The sequence below is a fragment of the Trachymyrmex septentrionalis genome, unplaced genomic scaffold, assembly GCF_001594115.1.
Source record: "Trachymyrmex septentrionalis isolate Tsep2-gDNA-1 unplaced genomic scaffold, Tsep1.0 scaffold32, whole genome shotgun sequence".
In the NCBI taxonomy this organism is placed as follows: Eukaryota; Metazoa; Arthropoda; class Insecta; order Hymenoptera; family Formicidae; genus Trachymyrmex; species Trachymyrmex septentrionalis.
The window spans coordinates 3873970-3886563 of record NW_017305485.1 but is presented as its reverse complement, the minus strand read 5'-3'; the positions used below and the strand labels follow the sequence as shown (position 1 = coordinate 3886563).

The following is a 12594-nucleotide window of genomic DNA, read 5'->3' as shown; positions in this document are numbered from 1 at the left end:
ATCTATCTATCTATCTATCTATATTATATATATATATATATAGCAATATTTCATTAATTCTATATCAAACTTATACTCTGTTGCAATTAGCGAAATTATATAGTAAACCCTCGATTTTACGAACTTTTAAAAGCGATTCCAATGACTAATATCAAAATAAATAAAAGAGTAAAGATCTAATCTCTTTCAATAATTAATATAATATCTACAACGCGATAACAGACAGTCTAAAATTTCAAAAAATAAAATAAACTTCTTAGTAAAAGAATGCTTCATCTATTAATCTAATGAACATTTGCTTATCTATTCACAAAGGTTTCGTCAGGTACGAGTGTGTCTCAAATCTCAAAATTGCTTGTTGTACGACGTTAACCTTAATGTTTTTTCACTTAATCAATTCATTAAATCGAAGATCTACCGTATCATAATACATATTAGAATCATGTTATATATACAAGTTTTCCATATAGCACAGAATTTGCAGCAATATCGTTGCGAAATTTCTGCAATATTGCTGCAATATACAATGTTGCTGCAATGTACAGTAATGTTGCTGCAACTTTTGTGCAACTTTGTGATGTAGGGATTATGTCGTATTTAAATAAATATATGTGTTAATCGCGCGCTCAGATAAATACCTATATTTATTAATTTCAAAATTACGAAATGCAAATGATACTATGTTGCATCGTGAGCTTAAGTATTTGAATAATTCGATGCAGTATTTACTAAAAACAGACGAATATCATACCGAATTCCATATACAGTTGGTTACATTGTACCATATTTTTTAAAACATCGTTAACCTGGAAACTGGAACTGAAACGCACTACTAGGGAAACCTCCATCTTGAAACTGGAATTGGAAACCTCCATCTTGACCACAGAAGAAGTGGAACATTGCGTTTGGATCCATATCTGGAAAAACAGATGAGAGAATATATGTATAATTTAATAGTAATAAAAAAACATAAAATGGATGTAATGTATTAATTAAAATTATACATACAAAAAAAGATTTATACCAACCTTGGAAACCACCCTCGTTATCATCTAAATCATGACCGCGATCATAGCGAGATCGTTTCTTGGGGTCCGAGAGAATCCCATAAGCTTCTCCGACTTCTTTAAATTTTTTTTCTTGTTCTCTTTTCTCCCCTTCACTGGCGTTAACATGACGATCTGTAAAATATAAAGTATAATAATATAAAGCCACGTTTATAATTACATTTTTCAACAAACGATCTATTCCTTACCTGGATGGTGATCTAGAGCCCGTTTCCTATAAGCTTTCTTAATATCTTCGGTAGATGCATTTTTGTCAATACCTAAAATCTTATAATAATCTTTTCTTTTAGATTTCCTCAATAGATTTTTAGCTTTTCCAAGCAATCGTTTCGTTTCTGAAAAAATTATAAAAAATATATATACACGTTAAGATATAAGCTATTATTAATATCCCATCCTATTATATGTTAAAAACTAATAAGCAACGATTCATACCGCGATTAGTCTTATCCATTTTACACGCTTTTTCAAGATCGTAAACTGCCTCTTCATATTCTTCGAGTTCCATATAAATACTCGCTCTCTTTAAAAGAGCTTTTAGATAATTTTCGTTGAGATTTAAAGCTTTTGTATATTCTGCTACAGATTCATTTAACTTTCCTAACTACAAAAAACAACAAAATAAATATATTTGTGCAAACATTAATTTTTTTTTTTTTAAGAACAATACCTTAGCTGCAGCTGTTGCCTTATTAAAATGCAACTTAGCATTAGTCATAATGTTGTGTGGATCAATAGTTAAGGCTTCATTATAAAGATTATAAGCCTCTTGATACTGTTCTCTTTTAAATGCTGCATTTCCTTCTTCTTTCTTCTTCTTCAAACATTTTGCTCTCTATAATAGAAAAAGAAAAGTGTATGGAATAAACAGCATATTACTAATTATATAGTTGGAAAATTAATATGAATTAGAGGAAAATTATTTTTATTTTATCTTCTTACTTTATATATTTCCAATGCTTTATCATGATCTGGTGCAAGTCGCAGTACTTGTTGAAAATGTGTAAAAGCTCTATCAACATCGTCTTGGAAGTACAAACACATTCCACGAATATATAACGCTTCAGCGTTCTGTTTATCGATGTGTAAAGCATTACTAAGATAAGATAAAAAATAATATGACTTTAATTAAAAAATAATAAGATTTATATAAATAATAATTATTATACTCTTGATTTAGCATGATAATTTACTTTGCAATATCTTGAGCTTCCTGATATCTTCCTAAAAGCGCCAGACATTCTGCTTTGATCAATTTAAAACGTGTTCCAGATGTACTTATATCACAACAACGATCCATACAATATACAACCTACGGAACACAATTCCAATAATTATACACATACATATACATACATACATACATACATACATATATATATATATATATATACATACATATTCTTATATATTTGTGTATACACAAATATATGAAAACATTATATACAAATCGATTATTAATAGATGTTATCGGAAACATGTTATCGAAACAAATTTTGTTACCATGCGATAATCCTTGGCATTATAAGCAGCATCAGCATCCTTAAGAAATTTTTTTACATATGCTATGTCTTTTTGTTCTGCAGCTATTGACTCGTTATTAGGATCAAAATCCATCAATTTCTTTAATGATGTCTCAGCTTCTAAAATATCTCCCAAAATCAAGCAACACTTGATCATTCTTATAAATGCCTGGAATGTAAACAAAAAGTAAATTTATTGATTCATTACAATATAATTAACTAGCTAGAAAATCATCAACGTACTTTAGAAAATGTTGGTTCTAGTTCGATACATTTTTTAGCGTCTGCCAGTGCATCTCGGTATTGCCCAAGCATCATGTAACATGCTGCTCTATTACTGTAGTAATGAGATATATCAGGACACAATGCTGAAAAATATTTTGGATTCATTATAGTTATTTACAAAAATTTATAATTAGTAAAATTTAAAAAAAACATTCAATATTCTTAGGAAATTAGTTTTTCCTTATTTAACTGCCGAATGAGTCAATTAATAGTTAGAGATCTCAGCTATTCAATTTTTTAAGAGAGAAATAAAATTTTATTGAGTTTGATATAAAAATTAAATACAATGAAGTACCATTAAAATAACATGCTGATATAAAAATAGTATCGAGAACAAAATCATGAGCTGTATTCTATTGCACACATAATACGCATGAAATATCAATTCATTCTTGTTTTACCCTCTGGGAACAACCAAGATAAAATGATACTTCATATGCATAAGTCTGGATGTACAATAGGTGGTTTAAGCCTTAAGCCGCAAGAAATCGATCAATTACAGTTGAATGCGAGAAGAATAATCGGATCTGTAATTTGTCCATTTCTTATGGCTTAAAATTTAAAAATCTATTGTACATCCGGACTTATGCTTGCAACAGAATGTTAAAGCAGAAACAGTAGATGTTACATAATACTGTTAGAACACTTACCAATAACTTCATTGTAACCAATCAATGCTTTCTTGTACTGTTTTTGTGAATAATGTTGATTAGCAACTTTCTTTTTTGATTCTGCCAATCTGTAAATATTATATATAAGTAATAATATTAATAAACGTTACTAATAGAAGACAATAATAACAATAAATATAGTCTCTTAAAAAAATATATATACAAATCTAAATAAAAAGGTCTCGGAAATAGTGACAGATATGATAAAATTTCACAGAACTATTCAAATTTCTGTTGGTAAAACCCACAAAAAACCATATCATCATCATAGAAAAAACTAATCTCAACATCTAGACCTGTGCACAATTCTTTTCATCAAAGAATACATTACGAAACTGATATGTCCCTATACAGCGTACAGCATTCCAGCAATATTACAGTAACACATGAATAAGTGTTTTATTTATTCTATAAATTAAAGATGTGTTATTTACTGTTGTCCATTTCTACCACACATTAAAGTGGGTTCACTTCAATCTTGGTTTAATTTGCTTTTTATTTTCTTCTAGTTTTAAGAATTAAAAAAAGATAAAGAGTAAATTACTTCGAAATTTTAAAGTTAATTTACATTGGCAGAAATACGCTTGCAAGTACTGAAAAACTATAAAAATATATATAATATAAAAAACAAATAATTCAAATAGGTTCTAATGAATAAATCAATAAATGAAGCCTTTTAGAATCTTTATTAATTTTGTTATAACTAATAGAATTTCTAATTACATATAAACAAAATATTTTGTAGCATCACGTTCGCTCCTGATATGACAATAATTTTAAATATTCAAAATAGACACTGCATGATGTATATATTTTATCCATATTATAAAGCGCATGATGCACATATGATATTTTACCCTTGTTCTCACTGAATGTTGAACAAGAATAAAATAACACATCATGCCCAATTGTGCTTTATAGAATTAAAGGCAAAATATAAAATTCCTAATTAAAAAAAAAAGAAAGAATCGTCTTTTAACATTGATATATAAATGCTTATATGCACACTATACAGTTGCAATATTGCTAAAATATTCCATGTTACTTGGATCCAAAAGATTGCATATATACATATATATTCGATAATTGTACGAATGTAGATGATTCTTTTTTCAAATTAGGAATTTTTCAAGCATCTCTATTTAAAAACTGTTGCGTCAACCTTGTCATTCTCGCGAACCTTAATATTATTCATAGAATAAATAGAATACTTATAGCGATTGGACGCACTAAGTGCGGTTGGCGCACTAGATATATTAAAGCCGTTGTACACTGATCTAATCTGTGTAAAAGCAAATATTTGGAATTATAAAATACAGGTTTATTTTATTTTAACAGCACAAAATGTTGAGAATTTCATGGTACTATAACCCATTTTTATATTTATATTAAACTCACATTTTTACATCAATTAGTGTGCGACGGCTTTAATGTGTACTAATGCACACTAACTGTACACCGAGTGCAATCGAAGTCGCTATTATCACTTATATAGAGAGACAAAGCATGGTATATATTCGACGTACTTAAAGCTAATTAGTTACAGAGAGTCTAAGTGTCGCAAGAACGATATATAAATAGAAAATGCTCGTAAGGGAGTTTCCTGGTTCTATCCGTCCATGTGACGCAATTACAAATCAGATTACAGGAAAACGCGTCCATGGCGTTTTTCTTATAAAAGAGACAACTCACTCCTTTGTGCTCTCCGGTGTTTCTGTAACGTTAGTCGCCGAGTCTGGAACAACGTTGATCGGTTGATCAGACGACGCCATGGCCGTATTCCTTAATAAACGAGACAGGCAGACCGACGTTGGTATGCAAACCGTGAAAACAGGCGAGGTTTTCCCTACTCTGGATTTCGCTGTCGAGGAGTGCAAAGATTCACGAATAATTATGACCAGCGATACGCATTAACGCACCGCTTTGGTGTAACCCAAAGACGCGGATCAACGTGTTCCTCTTTACTCCTCCTCTCTTTAAGTCTGTTCTTTTTCCATCCCAAGTTCTAAATTGGTATACACTGGTGCAATAAGAGTGAAATCACACAGTAAGTTTGAGCAGAGAGAAACTTGAGAGAGGACGTGACGGCCCGAAACCTGTAACCGCAAAATGCTGCCGCGCACTACTGCCCTCTGACAAAGTGGATGTAAACTACATAGCAACATCCACTTTTCTTAGGGTACATCGTCCACTTTTCAAGGCTGGAGATGATAAATCGATATTTGGTTTATATAATCGTGCTACATGTAATTATATGAATCAAATATCAATTTATTATTTGCAGCCTTGAAAAGTGGACGTAACAGAAAAAAATGCAAAAGAGTGCTGATTGGCTGTTCGAATCACTCATCCTCTGTCCCGCATACTGATTCCCGTACCGTGTGATTTCACCTTAAGGGTATTACTCTCTGGTCGCATAAACGTATGCATAACGAAAATTATCCAATCACATTTTACATGCGTTTTTATAAAAGAAATGCGATTGGATAATTCTCTTTATGCATGACTTTACACGCCTACCTACAGTTATCGGTGTCGTTGCGCAGATATTTTATATGGCGAAAAAGCTGCGCAACGATACCGACAACTGTCGGTAGGCGTGTATGCATGCGGCTATGCAAGTGTGTGAATATACTCTAACACACATCAAGCACGAGCTTGTATATGTGTGTACATCATGTGCTCGCTTTCGGCGCGTCGAGAGTACATGTATATGAACTCATACTTGCGTGTGTAGCTACCGATTACTGGTGAATTTTATATTATTGTATCTTATTGTATCACTGAATTTTTTCTTATTGTATCAGTCTAACATTACACAATTCATTTATAAAATTTCATGCACAGAAGATCATTTTGCAGCAGATTGACAATGAGCGCTTTAAAACTCTATGGATTTTAAAGTACAAGGAAAATTAAACTGAGATATAATATAAATGATATATATATATAAACTAATTATTAATATAGGTATTGATATTAACTGTAATAATTTCCATCATGGAATTTATTTTTATTATTTCTAATAAATAGTTCTATTTTTTTTATATTTGATTTACGTAAAGTAGCCACGGCAGTGTCACAGCACGTAGCTTAGCCGAGACACTACCAGTGCCTCCAGATTCATTGAAGAAGGAAAATGCGAGATGTTATTTTAACATTTTTTTGATAAAAAAAAAACATTTGCAGTGTTCTTTTGACATGTTGCTGTTATTTAGTGAGATACTAACATAATGTTTTAATGCCTTTAATGTTTCAATATATGAAATAGAAAAAGACTGTCTTATTTATTTTATATTTGTTATAATAATATAAATTATTTAGTTTTTATAACTCAGCAAACGAGAATGGATTGAAATGAATTGAAATGGATTCAGATTTTCAGAAATAATGATTCATGAATGTTAAAATAAATGCTTTTCAATTCCGAATGCATTTTTATTCATTTATAGGAATTGCATGTAGCATATCTCTATGCCTTTCAATCTAAAAATAATATTAGCTTTTTCTGTGCATAGTAAATACTGTTCAATTCAAAATTTTTAATAGGAAATGCAGTTTTTCAATTCAATTGCAATCCAATTGAATCTAATTGAATCCAATTAAATCCAACAAAAAGTATTCGTATATTTAAAATATGCATTCCGATAGAAAACATTTCAATCCATTTTAATCCATTCTCGTTTGCTGGGAAGTACTATGAATTATTTTTATGAGAATATATATTTTTATGTATTCAGATAGTGTTGCATTATCTTTAAAATCTTTGTGTAAAAGTGAGGCCGATTTTGATTGTGGTAGTATGTTGGCCAAGTTAATTTCCATCATCGGATCAGGGCCAGAACAGATATCCACCATGGGACTAACCAAGCTAATCAAAGGAAAACAATAGAATGACGCTTTGGGGCACTCGGTGAAAATGGCCGGCGTTCAGCAGCCATCTTTCAAACAGCTTTAATGGTCATTTCTACCATTACAGTGTTTCAAAATTTACTGCCATTACTGAAAATCTACAGTTTACATTATATGTGTATTATAGACTTTCAGTACTGGGGCAATAAATTTTGAGGCCATTTAGAGCTGTCCGTATAAATTAAATCCAATCAGATGCCTTAAGAAGAACAACTTTCATCTCGATTCAATTTACTCTCCGTCTTTTTCTAATTCTTAAAAATTCAGTAATCATTGATAGAAACAAGCATAAAAGACTTCAAGAAAAAGAAGAAGGTTAGAGTGCTGTGGAAAACTATAACCAAGTCTATTAGAAATAAAGTTAAAAACGACTTAAAAACCTGTTACGAATTCTTCGGATTTATATTTTACTAACCGATTTAATTTCTATTCTGACTTCCTGCGTTGATATAATACCAAAAATGCAATGTAGTGATAATGATGAGCGCTTTAAAGTCGAATATCTGGAGACGCCCATTACATCGGAGAAAGACGAGGCAGCATATAGGTGAGATGAAATCATAAATGTTCAACATAAGTATGATTTCGATCGAAATAAGCGTAAGAAATATTATCTAGATAATAGATCTTTTCAGCTAAACTTCTTCCAACAGGAAAAGAAGAAAAACGAACGATGAAATACACCTGAAAAGAACACGATTAATATTTTTACTAATTTTTTATTTTATTATTGTTTGTTTTATCTTCTAAATTTAGAGTCATCAGATTACCAAACGGTTTAACTGCTTTGCTAATAGGAGAGGAAGAAGGAGATCATAAAGACGAAGATAAACATGATACAAGCGATGAATATAATGAAGAAAATAGTTCAATTAAACGAATTATGAAAAATGCATATAAGGTATAAGATAATTTAATTTATATTTTAGGATATTCCTTATATCCATTTTTTAATATAATTTATTAAATATTGGATTTGTAATAAAAAAAAAAGATAAAGTATATATATAATTATAGAAAAAAGATAAAAGATATCTGTATATATAAGGCCTAATATAAATTGATAAATTTCGAAAATTCATTCCGGGAATACGGACATGGATTTACTCCGTGTGCTATGATCAATGGTGTACGTTATTCCATGAGGATAGGGTGATATAATAGTTGTGTTACATAATTTATTGCCAGTATTAAGGCTGATATTCATAATCTGTTTTTATTTCAAGTTCATCTTTAAGTAATGTCTTAAGATGTTAATACAGAGTGGTCTGATTGCTTTGTGACATATTCATATACTTAAGAGATGTTATTGCACAGCTTTTTTACTCTATATATAATATCTGCGCAACGACATCAACAACTGTCGTTAAAGAGTTACAGAATCAGTCCTTAAGACAATTTTAAATATTAGAGTCGACTATGTACTATTTAACTAACCTACTAGCGAATATTAACCTAAGAATCTATAGTTACGGTGATCATATTTTCTTAAAGAAAACAAATCTGAAAATTTTAGGGCTTTGTTTCTACATGTTTTCAGATCAATTTATGACTTAAGAATCTATATATTGTATCTTTATAAAATTGTATAGCACAATATAATCAAATTGAGATAATGTACAGTTTTCTGATAGTTTGAAGCTGGTTCGACTATATTGGAACAAACTCTTGATATAAAATAATAAAAGGTTCGAAATAATAAAAAATGGAAAGAGTTCTAGTTTGAATAAATTTAATTTTAAAAATTAAGAAATTTTTGAGGTATTTGCCTAGATTAATTAAACATCCTATATAAAAAAGTAAAAAGAATAACACATTTCTGTTTTATAATTAATTTTTAATTTTTTACGTACTATTCAATAAAGTTTATGTCCTTCCTAAGTGGCAGTGTATCTATATTATAGGAAGTGAATTGATTAATTCGCGCATAATTCATAATGGCTAATATACATAATGCCTGCTTTAATAAAGCATAAAATGTATAAATCCCGAATTAATTATTACCCGTAACATACAAATATATATATTTTTAACATAGGCAAAATGTGGATTGTGTGTGGGAGTAGGCAGTTTCAGTGATCCACTGGAGATTCCAGGCCTGGCACATTTACTTGAGCATGTGGTTTACATGGGATCCGAAAAATATCCACAAGTAGAACATGAAACATGAATATACTATAAAATTTATTTATTTGCATATATTCAAATGTATATCATTTTACTTGTAGGAAAACGATTTTCATGAATTTATTATTAAGCATGGTGGACATACTAATGCTACAACGGACAATGAGAATACAACATTTTTCTTTCATATCGAAGAGAAATATTTGTTATCAGCTCTCGATCGTTTTGCTCAATTTTTCATTAAACCCCTAATGAAGAAAGATGCCATCATACGGGAGCGAGAGGCTATAGAAAGTGGTATATAAATTATAATCGTAATATTATTACCACAACTTGCAATTTTGATATGATATGCTCATATAGAGTTTCAGTTGGCTTTATCTTGTGATGAGAACAGGAAGGAACAACTATTTTCTTCCTTCGCGCGAACTAATCATCCAGCCAGCAAGTTTACTTGGGGCAATTTAATAACATTGCGCGATAATGTACATAATGAAAAATTGTACGAAGAGTTGCACAAATTCAGAAAACGCCATTATAGCGCTCACAGAATGAAGCTAGTTATACAAGTAATTTCATTAAAATTACAACGAGAACGAAAGAATTGATTACTTACTAAATATAGTTAATTCATAACATAATATGTCTTGTAGACGAAACTACCACTGGATACATTAGAAAAATATGTCACAATGAGCTTTGCTGATATACCAAATAACGGACTGCCTCCTGATGATTTTACCGCATTTAAAAATGTTTCTTTTGATACTCCCGCTTTCCGGAAAATATATAAAATATTTAAACCTTTCAAAGATATCTGTCAAGTATGTGAATCAAACAGATTCAAAAGAAGTTATCTTTATATTGAATAAATATTGTCTTTTAGTTAGAAATAACATGGGCAGTACCTTCACTACTTGACTTTTGCAAAAGCAAACCAAATCATTATGTCGCATGGATTATTATGCATGAAGGAAAAGGTTCCTTATTTAGTTATCTTCGCAAAAAAATGTGGATCCTTGATTCGTTTGGTGGTACGTGTGCAAACGATTTTGAATATAACTCGATGTATGCCTTGTTCAAGATTAGTGTAGATCTCTCCTATGAGGGACAACACTATCTGGAGGAAATTCTAAATGCAATATTTTCCTTTATCAATTTATTAAAGAAAGAGGGCCCGCAGAAACGGATTTACGATGAGATTTATAAAATAAGAAAAGATACTTTTAGGTAAATTAATTTTAAGAATAAATATATAAATGTGAGGATGAGAGAGAAAAACCGACAAAATATATATAAGACTTCACTTATACTTGGAGGCTTTTTTTTTAGATTTTCAGATATGGAGGATAATGTGGACGATTTATGTATAAATATGCATTACTATTCGTCTCGGGATTATATAACTGGATACTATAATCTTCTTCTCGAGTATAATCCGGAAGCTATACAAAAATATTTGGACTATTTGGTGCCAGAAACTGCAAATATCATGATTTTTAACAATGATTTTGACTGTCTTGAATTAAATAAGATCGAGCCATGGTTTAAAATCCAGTATACGGATATTGATATACCAAAGGAATGGATTAAACGCTGGAAATCTATCGAGCCATTGCCAGATTTTCATTTACCATTACCAAATACATTCATTACCAGCGACTTCTCTTTAATATCGATGCCAGCGGAGGTTCCACAATATCCTGTAAAATTACACAAGGATAATATGTCGGAGATTTGGTATCGTCCAGTGTATTGTATTCCAAAATGTTATATCAATTTGCATTTTGTTTCTAATTTGGGACTTCAGTCGCCGAAAAAGTAAGTAATAGCATGGAAAATGTAATAACTACATTATATAATATAATAACACTATATTCTACTGATCCTATATATCAATTTCTAATTTGCAATTAATATTTAATAATAATAATAATTTTTTATAATTTGTATCTTATTTTTAAAAATATTTACATTAACATTTCAGTGCAGCTCTCATGGAAATGTACTGCAGTGTATTACGACTATTATTGACTGAAGAATTATATCCAGCTATAGAAGCTAAATTTCATTACGATATAAGAGTCGATGAAAAAGGTATTATAATAAAAATGAACGGATTTAATGAAAAACTACCGGTAAAGTTATGTTCAAAACATATGTTGGAGTTATGAATATAATTTCTAGAAAATGCATCAATATTTTATTTATATTACAGTTTTTATTAATTATTATTGCAAAATACATGGTGGACTATCCAAATCTTATTACGAAGGACTTGTTTGAAATTGTTAAAGTGCAACAACTCAGAATATTGTACAACAAATTTATAAAACCTCAGAAACTCGTCAAGTGACTATTATTAAACATAATTGAAGCAATTATAAAATTCGTATATAACTAACAGAGTTAATTAATGATATATATTATTACAATTGATATTGTAAAATTATACCATATTGAGTTACAATCAAACTACATTTCAATTAATTAATGATATATATATATATATTTTTTTTTTATTCTTTTCTGTAGGGATGTGAAATTATGGATACTAAAGTTCGTCCATTATACACATTTTGACATGCACACTGCTCTATGTGATATTAATTTTGAAGAATTTCGAGACTTTGTGAAATCCTTTACTGATCATTTGTACATTCAGTGCCTCGTGCAAGGCAATATGACACAAGACGCTGTAATCAAGACTATACTACAATATATCGAAGTAATTAATTGCGGTTTCTTGTCTTTTAGTATGATATCGAAGACGAAGGTCATTCAGGTACCTTTGGGCACATACTATTGCAAATTGAAAAATATTAATAAAATTGATGTAAATTCCGTAGTGTCAAATTATTATCAAGCCGATGTTACTTCAATTGAGTTATCAGTGTTAATCAATTTGTTGATCGTAAGTATTAAATAACATCATTTCATATATTTTTAATGCGTGGAATTCTCTAATTATATTCATTTATTTGTACAAGTAAATAAAATATGAATAAC

The 12594-nt window shown here is 29.9% G+C and overlaps 2 protein-coding genes across 3 annotated transcripts in view; one reads left to right on the top strand and one right to left on the bottom strand.

Moving 5' to 3' along the window:
- Window positions 1–792: 792 nt before the first annotated feature.
- On the bottom strand, window positions 793–5566 carry LOC108749858 (dnaJ homolog subfamily C member 7). Of its 2 annotated transcripts, none has more exons than XM_018488849.1 (11): window positions 5239–5566; window positions 3526–3614; window positions 2834–2958; window positions 2571–2759; window positions 2261–2379; window positions 2010–2163; window positions 1738–1902; window positions 1503–1671; window positions 1256–1402; window positions 1029–1181; window positions 793–917 (listed from the first exon to the last, which is right to left on the bottom strand). In XM_018488849.1, exons 1-11 carry the CDS (start codon window positions 5316–5318, stop codon window positions 802–804), a joined length of 1506 nt encoding a protein of 501 aa, XP_018344351.1. In that variant the 5' UTR covers window positions 5319–5566; the 3' UTR covers window positions 793–801. The 2 variants fall into 2 exon arrangements, with proteins under 2 accessions (XP_018344351.1, XP_018344352.1); XM_018488850.1 differs by lacking the exon at window positions 5239–5566 and adding an exon at window positions 5073–5215.
- Window positions 5567–7780: 2214 nt separating this feature from the next.
- LOC108749836 (nardilysin-like) overlaps window positions 7781–12594 on the top strand; it is a 6816-nt gene continuing 2002 nt past the window's right edge. The window contains 11 exon segments of the mRNA XM_018488811.1: window positions 7781–8005; window positions 8215–8359; window positions 9497–9610; window positions 9687–9882; window positions 9949–10154; window positions 10239–10409; window positions 10472–10816; window positions 10910–11406; window positions 11573–11723; window positions 11804–11937; window positions 12121–12499. Of these exon segments, the coding sequence (XP_018344313.1) occupies window positions 7920–8005; window positions 8215–8359; window positions 9497–9610; window positions 9687–9882; window positions 9949–10154; window positions 10239–10409; window positions 10472–10816; window positions 10910–11406; window positions 11573–11723; window positions 11804–11937; window positions 12121–12499 (2424 nt within the window). The 5' untranslated portion in view covers window positions 7781–7919.